At 39.8% G+C, this 16835-nt stretch overlaps 1 protein-coding gene across 3 annotated transcripts in view; it reads right to left on the reverse strand.

Annotated features, from left to right (window-relative positions):
- Positions 1–5501: 5501 nt before the first annotated feature.
- FAM114A1 (family with sequence similarity 114 member A1) overlaps positions 5502–16835 on the reverse strand; it is a 66246-nt gene continuing 54912 nt past the window's right edge. For all 3 annotated transcript variants that reach the window (XM_024116648.3, XM_024116653.3, XM_007102309.4), the window contains exons 10-14: positions 15046–15207; positions 14052–14191; positions 11653–11725; positions 7586–7639; positions 5502–6379 (exon numbers count right to left, since the gene is read on the reverse strand). In XM_024116648.3, coding sequence (XP_023972416.1) covers positions 6278–6379; positions 7586–7639; positions 11653–11725; positions 14052–14191; positions 15046–15207 — 531 coding nt within the window. In that variant the 3' untranslated portion in view covers positions 5502–6277. The remainder of the gene's footprint in view (positions 6380–7585; positions 7640–11652; positions 11726–14051; positions 14192–15045; positions 15208–16835) is intronic.

Here is a 16835-nt window from a genome sequence, read left to right on the forward strand (position 1 = left end):
TAAGATGCCCTCTAGGACCAAATAATTCTTTCTGACAGAAATGACCTGTCTTTTTGCCTTGCAGTGCATCATTGGTTTCTCGTCCTTTATCGCATTTCCTAGCAGCGGATTTTTTCCCCAAAGATAGTAGACTAGAGCTTTCTTGCAGAAATGTTAAGAGGCAATCACAGTTTTCAGTGAGAAATGGACCACTCAGCATGAGATTTATAACGTGAGGGAGAATGGGACACACAGGCTACCCACTTCCTCTTGGGATCAGAAACATCAGCAGGAAAAATATGGTTAGCCTTGTGACAGGGAGATTTGTGGGGCAATTTGTCTCTGCCTGAGGCCACAGGGTAGAGAGGAGAGCCCAGGTAGTAGGTGGAAGAAAAGAACTCAACCTAAGGGAAAACGAGCAACTTTTCCTTTTTAATGACCAGGTATCTGCTTGTCTGTGGGCTCTGACTAGCATTTTATACACTGCCTGGATAGAAATCCTATCTCTTCCGAGTATCAGTTGGATAACCTCAGGCAGATTATTTAATCTCTCTGTGCTTCGCTTTTCATCTGTAAAATGAGCATGATAATAGTTCCTATCTCATAAGGTTGACACTGGGAATTAAATTGAGATCATGGAGATAAAGTGTCTGGGACATAGTAAGTACTTAGTGAATAAGTTCATCATCACCATCACCATCACCATCATCTCTCTCTATCACCACCATCACCATGATTTCTTGGGCTTAACAGGGAACAGCACCAAGTTCAGGGACAAGCAGGCATTACTGAGTACATCCTTAAAACAGTTATCTGTATCTCACAGCACCTGGTACTGAAGATTCAGCAGAGAGGCTGCCTAAAGTCAGTAATCTTCAAGGCAAGGGAAGCACAAAACAACCCCAAGCTTCAGGCAAATAGTAGAGGGTTAAGGATTTTCAGGAAGGGTGGTGATATGAAAATGGGCTTCCTTGGCACCAGTGAAGAGGGAGGGGGAGGAGGAAATGGAGCCATTTTAGGACAGTCAAAGGCACCTGTGAGACAGGCTGCTGTGTTGAAGTTGATCAGGGAGCTGCTTGATGTAAATGTCTGTGAAGCAGTGAAGAGGCCTGCGGTGAGAACCATCCAGGGGCTCAATACCCTCGCATGGCTTCATTCTGTGTCTCTTTGGCCCCAGTGTGTCCTCAGTTGTGTGGAAACAACTGACGACCAAATCTTTCAGCTACAAATCCACCTCACGGCATAAAAAGAACTAAACACGTAAGTGTTCAGATGTCTCTAAAATAACATGTTACTTTTCTCTTTTGTTGGGAAGTTCTACATAATAGTTTACAATGCTAGCTGGTCAGGACGAACTGACATGGATTTGAATCCTGGCTCTGTTTTACTAGTTGTGTAAGATTGGATGAGTTACATAATTCCTTGGGTCTAAATGTTCTCATTTAGGCAGTGGAAATTGTAATAATATCTACCCAATAGGGTACTTATGGAGATTAAATGGGATAATGCATATAAAACACTCAGCACAGTGCCCAGAAAACAGTAAATGCATATAATGATCATTATAGAAATCTTTTGGCTGGATTGTTTTCTGGTGAGGTAAATGGGGAAAGGAGAGTATAAATGTAGAGAAAGAGAAAGGATAGAAGAGGAGACATAAAAAAGAGAGGCAGGATGTGAAAAGCTGATCCTGGAAGAGAGGCACTTAATGACTGTCAAAAAAGTCCCGAGAGAGAAAAAGGATAAAGATGGCAGGGACTCGAGGCAGAGAATTAGCTTTGCTTTTTTGCCAAGGTTTCATCCATCTGGTCTTGGCTTCTATGCTTGCTTTTTCCTCCAAATGCAGCTCTAGAAACCTAGTGGTGAAACCCAGGCCAAGGAGACAAACCATTTCTGAATTACCCTAAACTTCTGTTCTCAGGGAAGGCATATATGAAATGTACATATTAGTCTTTTGCAGTATGGAATTTCTTTGAGACTGATAGAAGAGACAGGCCTGTCAAGTGAGTCAGCAGTGACCAAAGGCAGACATAATCCTTTTGCTTTTTGGCTGACACCTCATGCAGAGAAAAATATTCTCTGATTCAGACAAAGGTAAATGTAGCTTCAATTCCAACACAAAATTCTTACCTTCCATAATCAGCTTCTATTCCCAGTCTATGATGACAAGAGACACTAGAAATATCAGAAACACCATTGATTTCTTACTGTTGGGTTGTAATAAGTTAATCATTGCTAAAGGTAAAATGACCAAACGATAGAATAACTCAGATTATTTTCAGGATCTAAGCGTGCACACACACACAAAGAATTTAGATTTGTTTAATAGCAGATATTGTAGTGGAGCATCTATTTATAGGTAAATATACAGAAAATGAACACAAACCTGAATAAGTTATGAGATATCTAGAAAAATACAACAAATGGTTTACCCCATGATTTTTTTCTTTAATGTGAAGAATGGCTGGTCTGAATCCACTCTTATGGATTTTTGAATTCTAATCAATCTAATCAACTACAAAATCAAGGCAGAATTGCAGTTCTGAACTGAATTTTCATTATGATCTCTTCTGATGTGCCTTTACAAACACAATAATTTAAGAAAGCAAGTTGAAGCCTGGATCTGAATATCAGAATGTAGGGCACGCTTAAGAGGAAGACCAAAGGGTAATTTTTACATTACAAAGTTTACCTTGACCTTGAAGAATAACTGCTTTTATAAAATTAAATACGGATTGAAGTCATGTGTTATGATCCACCCCATCTTTCAGCATACATACATACATTTTTTTTTTTTTTTTTAGGAAAAAAGAGAAATATGCTTACTTCACATTTTTGCTGAATTACTTCGTAAGATGTTATATCCTGGACCTCTGAGATGCCTGCTTTTGTTTCTAGCTTAAGTGCAGCCTGGCTGGCCTGTGCAGAAGGTAATTTCCCAGATATGTAAGCACCTCGGGGCAGCTGACTTCTACAAAGCACTGGAGACACTCTCATTTCTCGGTTGGGACTCCTACCATGTAATTCGCACTTTCCTTTGCCTTGCCAAAGCTGGTGCTTCTTTGCCTTTGAGTTCTGCAGCTGAGGTCCATGGTTCCTTAGTGGGTGCAGCTGAAGCAGCTCATTCCTGGCACTGCCCCAGTGAGCCTCACTACTCATTTAACCATGGGCTTGATGTACAGCCCAGTGTGAGACCCAGAGAAAAGAGAGGCTTCTGTCCTCGGTGGGATAGAATATTTAAGCTTAGGCCTTTGCTTTAAGATTTGGGATTTTGCCCTTCAGAGCTGTATGTATCAATATCCCAAAGCAATTTTTCTTAGATGCATTTTGCTTTGAATTTGAAATATGCTTCTGATGCTTTTTATTTAATAAGGCACAGGCACAGGACTACATTCATTATTTAGACTAGAACATCTTTTGCACTTGATGTAAGGAAAAAATAAAAAACTGACATGCATGTTCAGGGTAATTGCATAGAGTGAAATGAACCCAATTTATGTAAAGGATTATCGAAGGAATACAAAACTTCCAAAGTAAGCCTGCTAAATCATTCATTCAGTAACGGGCTGACATGTGCCCAGATCTGGATCCTGTGCTTTGCTAGATTTTAAAGCAAAGCAAAGAAGCAGTTATTTAAAAGTGATGGTGGGGGCTTCCTTGGTGGCGCAGTGGTTAAGACTCCGCCTGCCAATGCAGGGGACACGGGTTCAAGCCCTGGCCCGGGAGTATCCCACATGCTGCGGAGAAGCTAGGCCCGTGCACCACTACTACTGAGCCTGCGCTCTAGAGCTCATGGGCCACAGCTGCTGAGCCCGTGTGCCACAACTACTGAAGCCCACGTGCCTGGAGCCCGTGCTCCACAGCAAAAGAGGCCATTGCAATGAGAAGCCCGCGCACCACAACGAAGAGTGACCCCGCTCACCGCAACCAGAGAAAGCCCGCACACAGCAACGAAGACCCAACGCAGCCAAAAATAAAAAAAAATAAAAATAAAAAAAATAAAAGTGATGGTGAAAAACAGTATTGAAAGAGAGCCATCCTGGAGAGTGGATATATTTTAAGTGATGATTCTCTCTTAAATAATGTAGTTCACAGACCATGGAGCTAGGCCCCAGGAATCATCTCTCGGCCTACGTTTCCATTTGGCAACCCTCGACATTCTATCGTTAAAAGATATATAAATGCAATGTAAATAATGTCAACCACTTTTAAACGAATAATTATCTCTCTTGTTCTTTTGCAGATTTCTATTTCATTTTATGATTAAAAATTTTGCTATGCACTAAATGGGTGCAGTTAGGCTTAAAGTCTAACTTTGGGAATCTAGCCCCTTTGAAACTATTGGTTTCTTTTACATTTCCAGTTAACGTCTATAAATCCATCTGATGCTAAAACATCTGATGTGAAGAAATTGTAAATCTAAACCCTTTCTTCTGCTCTATACACAAAAAGTCTAAAATTAATGACGAGGCAAATGGAACACTTTCATCAGTTAATTGTTCTCTAGAATGAATAGCAGAAACATTTCAGGCAATCAAAACGCAAGTAGGGGGACATCCCTGGTGGCTCAGTGGTTAAGAATCCGCCTGCCAATGCAGAGGACACGGATTCGATCCCTGGTCTGGGAAGATCCCACATGCCACAGAGCAACTAAGCCCGCGAGCCACAACTACCGAGCCCGCGTGCCACAACTACTGAAGCCTGCGTGCCTAGAGCCCATGCTCCGCAACAAGAGAAGCCACCGCAATGAGAAGCCCACGAACCACAACGAAGAGTAGCCCCCGCTCGCCACAATTACAGAAAGCCCACGCACAGCAACAAAGACCCAAAGCAGCCAAAAAAAAAAAGCAAGTAGGAAAACCCAGCTTTAATTGATTCCTCAGAGAATTTTTTTCCAGATTATAAATTCTTATATTTTCCATTTTGTTGTTTCAGGAGATACACAAATGAAATGCAGGATATTGGAAAATAAAATGCTGAGAAGTAGGATGATACGAAAATATCCCTACTTTGCCTGTATGGAACTCTATCAGGGGAATAAAACCAAAGGTGAATGAGGGGTTTTTTCACCCTGGCAAAAGTATAGGCTTCATTTGGCCTGGAGAGAGCCACTGTGCAAGACACCTTGTGACAGTACCTGGAGGGATGCCAGTGGGGCTCCCAGATAGGAACATTGTACAGGACCCCTACCCAGAGTGACCATCTGGGGCTCAGGGGAGAAATGCCCATTGACAAGGCCTCTCCTTGCCGCAGGGTCTTCTGTGCAGCCTCCTGGATTGTGACCATTTAGTCATCCACACATCAGCATTTTCTGTCTTTAGAAGCAATCGTTACATTTGCCATTGGTGAGTGTGATCTGTGTATTCATGGAACAGCTTGACTCAACTGTAGTAGATTTAAAAATGCAGTCCTGGGGGTCTACTCTGTTGTAATTCCCTTAATTTTCTATCTGAATACTTACAAGCTTTATGTTTGTGCTATTATGTACTTATGGTCATAAGAATTCAATTTTAAACAAAATATTCTTTAGTATCCCTTTTCATATGTATTTTCATCCCATATGTAAAGTTTGGGATAATAAAGTACAATCAGTTGAAGGGTAGAACATTTAAAAAAACACTAATTTACCTTGTTCTTCAAATTTTTTAAGGTTTAGAAAAGTTATTAGTATTTTAAAGCATTTTAAGAATTATTATAAATCCTCTCTCAGAATATCTGTCTCTACTGGGGTGAGATCATGTTGGTCTATTGTGAGCACACAGTAGGAGCTCAATAAATGCTTGTTCTGAGAATACATGACTATAAACAGATACTTATGTTCCTCTTTCACCATAATAGGTAATATCTATGAGTAGTGTTATCTCTGACAGTGGCAATAATATAACAAAACTAAGTTTAGGATAAGAATTGATTTTAAGTCATACTATAAGAATGGGAAATTTAAAAGTGGAAATTTAAAGTCTAGGGTCTGCCCATGAATTTCCAAATATAACATGCTTGACCAGGAAAATAGAAATGAATATTTTGAGTGAACTCCAGATAAAGGAAATTATCAATACAAAGCCATGTAAATTTAAATTAACATAAAGGAAACATAATTACTTGTAAAAACAACCGTATACATTAAGAGAAATGATACTGTCTTTGAACTTGCATTCTCAATCTGTCTGTGCAAAATTGCTTGTAGTGTCTCCAAACAGGCATCTGTGGTCAGATGCATCGAAAACATTCCATGAAATGGTATATATCAGAGCAACAGGGCCTGCTGTTTCCTTTAACTAGATGGAGTCTGGCCAGGTCATGGCTGTGCTTTGGAACGACTGGTCTGGATGTGTGAAACCTGCAGGACAGGCAGCAGCAGCTGGAAGGCATCCTGTATGTATGTGGTGCTATTGCAGCCCTATGAAGGGAGAAAATTGTGGTTGGAGGGTTATTGTCAGAGTTCCAGCTTGACAATTCCTCCCATTTGATAATGTTCCTTCTCCTCATATCCCACACTATTTTAGAATATTTTTCTTTTAATGTTGGTGCTTAAAGCAGATGTAAACACATTTCTTTGGATGTTTCTATTCTGCCTCTGACTGCCTGGGTTTCCTCTTAGCTGTGTCCTCCAGAATCTGCCTCTATGGTTCCTTGTCTCTTCTTGTCAACTCCATCCCCCTCTGTGGCTGTGTCTTAAACAATAACATTTGTTGTCACCACATTGTTGTACCTTGGTAGTTTCCCTTAACGATAAGACCCAATTCCTAAATGCATTGCTATAAATACATAGGTAGCCCTCCCTGACTTTTGTAATTTCCAAATTTTGCATTTGACAGGTACTTCAGACAGCAAGAAACTACTGTATATGCATTGCCCATGTTCAAACTCAACTTGTTAACACCTTGTGGCTTCAGTGGGGTGCCCTGGGGCTACAGATGTGCCAGTTCCTTAGAGTTGGTCCCTAATAGAAGGTTTTCCCCCACTAACCACAGGTGGAACACAGTGCCTCAGAGTCAAGAATGAGGCCTCCTGGGCTTCTTTTCTTCGATTTTACATCGTTACTTCTGGCAAAGCCACAGCTGTACGGGGCAGCTGCGTGTCCATGTTACAATGTCCTGGTGGGTGGGCAGGCCACGGAGTGAGTGGTCACAGAGGATCTTGCCTCTCGTCACTGAATGGGCAGATGCTAAACATTCTACTTGTCATTTTTGCCAGCCTGGAGCTTAGACCCAGCTAAACTCAAGGTTATGTAAATGGAGGGAAGTGCCCATTTTTATGAAAATCACCACTGAGCAAGACTCCCTCATTGCAGCCAATTATCACAGTGTTAAATCTGGTGTCAAACTTGGCAGCAGAAATGTGCTTCTGTCGGGGAAACAGCGACAGAAATAACATGCGAGCTTAGCGTTTCTCTTTATAATCAGAATTCTTGAAAATGAGGTATTGCTGCTTCACCCGAGGGTTTACAGCTGGTTTAACTACACAAATGTACTCAAAAAAGACTGTAGACGATAAAATTTAGAATTGCAATAACACTTGCTGCCTAGGAGAAATAAAAAAAAAAAAATGTAGCTCTAACATTTGCTTTGATTCAGAAGCACGTTCTCTCTAGGAGGCCACTTACCTCTAACAATACACTATTGATCATGGGGTTAAGGACCTCAGCCTTCTTGTTGCTCTGTGGAATCAAAAGGATGAAATTGACAGATTAGGTGCTCGTACTCCAAGGCTTGTCTCAGAAAATGTAGACGCTGGCTTTGTTGAGGAATCTCTTAGAGAAGAAGGGGAGAAGTGGAATGTTTACTACAGACAAGGCTTCATATTTGGTGCTTCCCCTACACGATTATTTAATTTCGACAGAAATCTTAGGAGGTAGGTAGGTACCATGATAACCCCGATTTAAAGATGAGAAAATAGGGGACGTCCCTGGCGGTCCAGTGGTTAAGACTTCGCCTGCCAGTGCAGGGGGTGCGTGTTCAATCCCTGGTTGGGGAGCTAAGATCCCACATGCCTTGCTGCCAAGGAACCAAAACACAAAACAGAAGCAATATTGTAACAAATTCAATCAAGACTTTAAAAATGGTCCACATCAAAAAAAATCTTCATAAAAAAATAAAGATGAGAAAATAGGAATCAGGAAGGTTGAGTAACTTGCTTAAGGTCATGTAGCTAGAAATTTACACTCAGACCTTTTAAACGATTTAAAGCTCATAGCAGGTCTGGGATTAGGGGGAGATGCGTGAGGCTGAGTTGTACAGGGTCGGATTCAGTCTTTATTTAAAATTTTGATATTTTGTGCATCATGATTTTTTGGTGTTAATTTTGATTTTTAAAATACTGCATTCAAATATCTATCTAGATGACTGAGGTTGTTTCTTTGTCTCTTTTTGTGGGGGGAAGTCCCCTTAAATTTGGTAGACATGTTAAGTACCTTTACTTGCCTACCCTAGTTCCAGCCCTGGTCTGTAGTCTTTTTTCTTTTAAATGCAAACACGGGTACTTGTTTATAGGGTGTGTCTTCAAGGTTGGCAGTAAAGTTAAAACACTCTTAAATATAACTTGCAAACAGGTCAGCATGTCCCAGTTTGCAAAACATGGAAAGCGCAGAATACAGAACCTGATATTAAGTAGGTGTTCAAAAAGTGGGAGTTAGTGTTCATGTCGCCATTATTATTATGTCTAGTCTTCTCTATCTAAAATGTTCAATCCACTCTTAGACAATAAATAATTACAGGGACTAGAAAGAAGAGGGCAGTCTTAATAGGCTGCTTTCCCTCACTGTACTTGAAAGACTTTATGGCAAACAAAAGTATATAAATGAACTATTTCTTCCCAGAGCAGCCCACTTTCACTGACATTACTCTACCGAGGGCTAAGTAATGTCCTACTGGGGAAACGAGAATGGAGTCTTGGGAAAAAACTGATTAAAAACCCAGTCATTTTAGTAAGTAACCAGCAAATCCATTATGGTTTGCTTTCATGTTTATTTGATTATCAATAAACCTCTAAAATATAATCAAAATGAGGGCAGTAAAATGGCATTGGTTTTCAGAATCAATGAGATGTGCAAGCAATTTAAATAGAGTCTGGAGAGCAATATACACTCATTAACTTCAAGTTATGAATAATGGCTCTTTTAGAGAATACAAAAAATGACGATGTGAATGATTCATCACAGCACAAGATGAGAGGTACTGTTGTCGTGAGATGGTATTTCAGTAAACTCCATTTAGATTTGGCTTTTTCTTTCTCCAAATGATAATCTGTGTGTTCCTGATTTTGTTCATACAAACATTTGGACACAAGTCTGTGTGTGTGTGTGTGTGTGTGTGTGTGTGTGTGTGTGTGTGTATTTTACGTGTATTCATTCAAGTACACACTTATCTGCTAGAGCTTTGCTACTCAAAATGTAGGATATGAATTAGGAGCACTGTTACCACTTGGGAGTTTGTTAGAAATGCAGACTCTCAGTCCTCATCCTAGACCCACTGAATCAAAATCTGCATTTAATAAGCTCTCTAGGTTATTTGCTTGCACATTAAGGTTTGAGAAGCACTGTGTTGGAATACAATACATTAAAGGGAATGGAAAGCAATACTATGAATATTACCCACTAACATAAATTAATGTTTAACATGAATCATATGAAACATATAACACACATAGACACAGACATATGCATCCTCATCACTAGGCAACCGTAGAGAACCGAACAGCTATCTGTCTGCTGTGTCTGATGGGCAGCCAACTGGGAGTTGAGTCAACTGGGTGAATCGTTCACCCTTCTGAGAGTTTCTCAGGGAGTAAACTGGAAAGAGTGAGAAGGGGGTAGAGTAGAGCCTTGGGAAGCTGAGTCGCCAAGGTCATTCCATCCTGATTAAGAGCTCACACCTCTCTGTAAATCTAGCAATTACACCGAAGTCCATGGGCATCAGTTAACTTAGATGATGCCAATCACGTAAATGTATTTTATCAAGCCTATCCTATCAATGAGCTTCTACCCTCCCCCTTCACTCTGCCTGTTTACAGTGAAGCTCTATTGCTGAAGGCCTGAAATTAGACAACCATAAAAGTTGGTCTTTTACAAAATAGGAGAAGCAAACCATATTCTTTGACAGCAGAATGAATAGTTGGTATGTAACTCATCCTTTATCAACTAAGCCACTTACAGAAGTCTGAGAGGCACACAACTCCTGAGAGCCCAGTCCACAATCATTTTTGCTTTGAGAACTGCTCTTTGCCTGGGGTGGAGGTGGGAAGAGGTGTATCCCAGCAGCAAAGTAGGTCTACATGATATGACCCTGTCCTCATCACTACTGGAGACACCAAGATGCATATCTGAGCCTTTCAAGCCTTCTCACCCAGGATCCTGGAATTTGAATGGAGAGAACTAGGAACTGCTGTAGTTGAGTCACATTAATAACAACACTTTAGAGAGAAGGTACATGAGCTCTGGGGATGGGTCCCCCACGGCTGCTCATATACCTCCACTACCTTTAATAAACTCCCCTTTCTGTCTAAATTATTTAGTGCTTGTTTCTGTTACTTTGTGTTAGGAAGAGATATGTTGAAGTCCTAACCTCCAGTATATCAGACTGTGACCTTATTTGGAGATAGGGTATTGCAGATTCAATTAGATAAGATGAGGTTGTACTGGTCATACCTTAATCCAATATGACCACTGTCCTTATAAGAAGAGGGAAATGTGGACACAGACACACACAGAGGGAGGATGATGTGAAGATAGAGAAAGAAATTGGGGTTACACTGCTGCAAGCTAAAGAATGCCTGGGAAGCTGGTAGAGGCAGAGAAGGGTCCTTTCCTAGAGGCTTCAGAAGAAGCATGGCTCTGCCAATACCCTACTTTCAGACTTCTAGCCTCCAGAATGGTGAGACAATACATTTTTGTTGTTGAAGTCACCCAGTGTGTGGTACTTGTCAAGGCAGCCCTAGGAAACTAATACATTTGTAACCCAAACACCCTAGCTAAAACAGGAAGTGAAACTTGCTGTTTCTCATGTAAAGAATCATCTGCCTTTGCATCCAGGGCCTTAAAAGGAAAAGTAGAAAGGCTGAAAAGGAATAATTGCCACTGTCTTCTCCAATCCCATTAGGCTGAGTTACATAACATGACTGATTTCTAAAGAAAATAACCAGAAGCCATAGCTCCAAATGGATGCCGAACCTTTCAAAATTGTTGCCTCGAGAATAGAAACACTTCTACAGATTGGTAAAATTTTTTTCTTTTGGTCAAAGTTGAAGTGTAACAATAAAGCACAGACATTTTTGTCTTGTGTGGCTTATAAAATAGGCTTTCAGGGCAACAGTGAATGTGAATATTAAAAATTAATTATTTTACTAGAGACTGTGGAATTATGTATCACAGATGTTAAATAATAGAAGGAACCTTAGTGAATGAATAAAGGAAATGAGGCCCAGAGAGGTTTGAAAATCCACCCAATACCTTGTATGTCTGATATGGTCGCATCAGGGCTAGAACTCAGTCAGATGAGAGCCTTAAGCTGCCTATAGCTAGAGAAGATGCTCAGGCCTCATTTTAGCAAATGTCCCGGCACAGCTTCTGCTTTGTGGAGCTATCGAAGAAGGTACTATGTCCTCCACTTCATATCATAGCCCCTTGTAGGCCTTCCCCTCAAAAAGGTGAAAATAGAATCAGTATCATAATCTTACCCCAACAGTGGTTAAAGAATTTGTAAACTTCTCTGATAAGGAGGCCACTTCCTTGCACATTGCAGTAGTTAATCTGAAAGAAGAAAAAAAGAGATTTGGGGATTTTTAATAAAGAAAAATAATTGTACTGTTAATACAATTATTGATATTAATACAGTATTCCCTTTAAAAGAAGGGCACTCAAGTTTGAAGATGCTCTGTAGAAATGTTTTCCTCAGTATTCTTCCATGATTCACAATCACAGTTTAATTTAATTCTCACCCTACCTCTTTTTCGAAGCAAAAGCATATGCAGGAAAATACCAGGCTTGAGCTCCACAAGGGGTATAAAACTCTTGCCAAGGGACTTTTCTCCAGCATTGTTCATTTGAAAATAATAATGAACATTCACTGAGGTACTATGTTAAATACTTTTATATGCATAATCAAATTTAATCTGCATAATGACCTTATTAGGGTCCATTATTATTCCCATTTTATAGATTCAAACTCAGATGTCTCTTCATATCTTGATTATGTTTTTAAGAGATGCCTCAAAATAAAGATCCTGTACAATATGTTTTTTAAGACTTACATCAAAACTTTACCCCAATGTTTATTCCAGCCATTCCACGCCTAGGATGTTACCCCAAGAAAATAATGCAAGATAGATACAAATATTTAACAAAGCAATGTTTGTCATAACATTATAGATGATGACAAAAACTGAAAACAATCTACCTAATAATGGTGCATTTTGCTTGATTTTTTTTAACAATAAGTATGTATGACTTTTATGAAGTGATTAAAATGCTATTAGCAAAACAATAACTCCAAGTTAAGAATCTTACATGTTAAAAGATCTAGTGATGTCAGTAGAGGCAAGTTTTGTTCTGATAAATAGGGGTTCTGTCTAAGCTATGTATTCAGGTTTGTTGAGCTATATCCATCTATCCCTCCTTCCACTCATCTATCCATCCAACTACTCATCCATCCACCCAACCATCCATAACTTATCTGCAGAAAGCGTCAGGAGTAAGGCCAAGAGATAGCAAAGAGCAGTTCTGCCTATGTTCTTGGGCAGGTGGGTGGAAAGGCACTTATTATACAGACATATATGAGGCCTTATTACATTTTGCTTGGAGCAGCTTGGTAAGGTTGGGACAATCAGGGGCTGAGAATCAGACAGGAGCTAAGGGTAAGGTTCTGCTTTCCATACTCAGAAACTTCTGACTTCAGCCCTCCTCTTTCAAATCAGCATGCAAATATAGAACAGTACTCAGATGTTTTCCTCAATACTTGAAACTTTTCCTATTTTGCCCTTTCCTCTTCCTTCTTTACGTCGAGACAAGTACATATTCTTTGTAGGCACTTTAAGGGCAGGATTGTGCAGTGCTTATAATATCTTTGATTTTCACATGTTTAGATATGAAAATCTACACTAGATCACAAATCTGTACAAGTGAGGAAAAATGCCATCAGAGACACTAATAATGACTTTTTGGAAGGCCCTTCCACCAAAAATTTGCTCCCCAACCTACAATGCCAAATGTAGTAATAAGTGAAGACTAGTTAGCTAGCAAGTGAGTGAATGTGTTGAGATGTATGTGTCTGTGTGTCTGTGTCTGTGTGTGTGTATGTGTGTGTGTACCCATATATTTATAGGAGGCTCTTATTTTGGCTCCTGTGTCTATACAATAATGAGAGGGCATTTGGACCTGTGCTGATTTTCTATACCACAGCTTACAGTCATATGCGTAAAAGTTAATGGCTTATTCTTCAGCTCCATAATCAACTATTTTAATGAACGCTCCATACCAGCTATTTTCATGTTTATAACATTATATATATACACATTTTTATTTCACTAAACTAATAATAGTAGCGTAGTGAAGAATAAACATATGATAGCAAATATGCAGGCAAAAGCAATCCACAGTGAACTGGCTTACATTAGTGACCATCATTGCCAGAATTCAGAATATGCAGAGCTGGTATAAGTCCCTCGGAACAGTGGAGGTGTGTTTGCATATTTCTGTGAAACTAGTTGAGAAGGTCCATTAAGGTGTCTTTTATCTGTGTGGCATGTTGAAAATGTAATTATATTCAAAGGTCTGTACTTTCAAGATTCTGATCTATTAAAACAAACACTTAGCTCTGAATGATTTAGGGTGTCTTCCCTTAAATCTCTTCATAAATAATTCCTGGAATGTCTAGCTAATTATTACTGTTCTCGCTAACTTGGTTCATTTCTTAAGAGAGTCCTTATTTCTTAAGATGACCACAGAACAATGGAATTAGTTGACATGAAATCTGAATCTTTAGTAGCTGAGGGTGTACGCCTGTGTGTGCGTGTGTGTGTGCATTTGAATGGCATGTATACATAAAATTGGAAAAATAAGAATTAAAAGTAACATTTACTTTATCAGAACTTTTGCTTGGTCCTGAGCTGGTTTTTCCTCTTCTTGTCCATGAAGAATTAATTCTGCTACTTTATGAAGCTGCTCAATACAGCGAGCTGTTACTTCTGCCAGGCTTTCGACGGACTGCATGTATGCTTCCTGAAAGCAAAAAGTACAAGTCAGAAGATTATTCATTGAGCAGATGCTTTCTAAAAACTCCTGTGACATTAAAACAATTATATAATTCCTGGAAAAAAATCCCCCAAAACAAATATGACCTGAAAAAATTTACCCAAAGATTAATGGGTGTACCTAAGACTTTTTCTAAGTGGAAATGCTACCATAAAACAGAAGTGTCACCAGGTCCCAGGGACATAACAAGCTTCTTCACAGCTGGGTCCCCAGTTCTCAGAACCGTGCTGGGCACACAACAGACAGGTACTCATGAAAGCGTGTGGAAGGGTGGCTGAATTGAACAGACCTCAGTGGACATTTTTCTTTAGAGCGATCTAATTTGAAACTTTCTTTCTCTAAAATTAAAATTCAACGTAAAATGAAGTTATTACAAACTCATTTTTGAACATAGGCAGATTATAAATTATGCACATATAAATTTATTAAACTAGAGAATAAAAACTGTGGCAATGAAATTCTTTTTTGGAAAAAGCTTCAATTACCTCATTAGTTATGGGGCATAAGGACATGTTATGGTTACAAATTTGATATAAGATGGAATTTTACCCTAAAGATAAATCAACTATGTTCTTAAAGATCTTTTTTCCTTTAAATTACAACTGTAACACTATGGAGGAAAGCTACAATGTCTATGCTAAATCATGAAATTTCTTGGTATAGAGAAATATTAGTGTTTATTACATTAATACTCATATTTCTATAGTGTAGAATAGGGTATAAATGAAAATGAAACAGCTTTGCCTCACTTAAAATTAGGCTGCTAATAAAATGAACATAATATTACTGCTCTTTAGGCGGACAATCTGTAATGCATTTACCTCGACTGTCTTAGTTTTCCTTTCTTCCTTCTTGTCTTCTTCGGGGTTTTCAGGTTTCTCTTCCTTTTCTTCCTTCTTTGTTTTGTCCTCTGACTCTTCAGCCACGTCTACTGGCACCACAGTCTGATCCTCTTCCACCCAGTCATGAGCTTTTTTCATGGCCTGCAAAGGCCCCCAACCAAAGCAATACGTTTATTGTACAAATATGGAGACACAAAAGCCAATCCCACGACTTAGATCAAACCCTAAACCGCCAAGGGTGGTTCTCTGTACGTTTAAAGAATGATGGGGCAATTCCTCAACTTCCTTAAAAACACCTTGTTGTTGCTTTCTGGTAAAAAATACAGTAAGAAAAAGGGACAGAATAGAAAGAATGTATGGAGAGAAAACTGCAGGACCAGAGGAATTTTTGGAAAGCATTCTAAAATGATACTCAGGGCTTCCCTGGTGGCGCAGTGGTTAAGAATCCGCCTGCCAATGCAGGGAACACGGGTTTGAGCCCTGGTCCGGGACGATCCCACATGCTGCAGAGCAACTAAGCCAGTGCACCACAACTACTGAGCCTGTGCTCTAGAGCCCGCTAGCCACAACTACTGAAGCCCATGTGCCACAACTACTGAAGCCTGCACACCTAGAGCCTGTGCTCCGCAACAAGAGAAGCCACCGCAATGAGAAGCCCTCGCATCGCAACAAAGAGGAGCCCCCGCTCGCCGCAACTAGAGAAACCCTGTGCACAGCAACAGAAGACCCAATGCGGCCAAAAACTAAATAAATAAAAAAATAAAATCTTTAAAAAAAAATAAAATGATACTCAGATAGGAATAAAAATGACCGTCACTTTGGAAAAGCCATAGTATATTTTTCACTTTTTGTGACCAACTACAAAATTTCATATATATATATATATATATATATATATATATATATGAAATTTAGCCAGGGTCATTGCTAAAGCAAATTTCCTCATCTGCTATGTCTCATGAAGCCCTTAATATTTCATGAACCTAATAATGTATCACGCCGAAAGATGAAGGCTGGCTCTGCTCCTCTCCATCCATGCCAGAACCTCTCAGGGTGGGGTCAGGGGGTGGGAACAAGAGAAGAACTCTGATTGAGTTTCACTTCACATGAGTGCAGTTTGAGCAACTTGTGGCCTTAAAAGTTTTTGAACAAGCAGAAACCACCTTCCCTATCTGTTACTCCCTGAATTTTGAAAGGCAGACTCACCAGCTTTTATATTATAGTTTAAGCTGTTTGCTTAAGTTGCATCTGAGCTTATGCGAAACCTACTTCTCATTTGAAAGTTTGCACGTCAAAGTTTAATGTGTCATGGTGTTGACGGCAAGTTAATGGGGAGAAGATTAGGAGAGACAAAACCTAACAAACCATGCTTGGTGTGTCCTCTTTTAGGGACAAAGGTTTACCTATGTAAATAAACCAGTGAGACCTCAGAGGCACCACACACACTCTCTGACCTGCGGCAGGTGTTGTGTGGAGATGAATGAGGCAATTTCCCTGCTGTGTTCAAGTCACTGACCTGCCAGAATCAGTGACCTCTATCAGAGATAAAGAAATTGCTCATCTCTCCACCTCACTGCCTCAGTCTGCCCTTTCCTCACCCACCTTGATGAGTGAGGACCCTGTGTCAACCACTGATCGCTTAAGAGAAGAAAGAGAGCGGGTGGTGGTGTGCTGAACTGGGAGACTGGGACTGACATGTATATACTGATGTGTATAAAATGGAGGACTAATAAGAACCTGCTGTATAAAAAAATAAATAAAATAAAATT

This window comes from Physeter macrocephalus, chromosome 7, assembly GCF_002837175.3.
Source record: "Physeter macrocephalus isolate SW-GA chromosome 7, ASM283717v5, whole genome shotgun sequence".
Lineage (NCBI taxonomy): Eukaryota > Metazoa > Chordata > Mammalia > Artiodactyla > Physeteridae > Physeter > Physeter macrocephalus.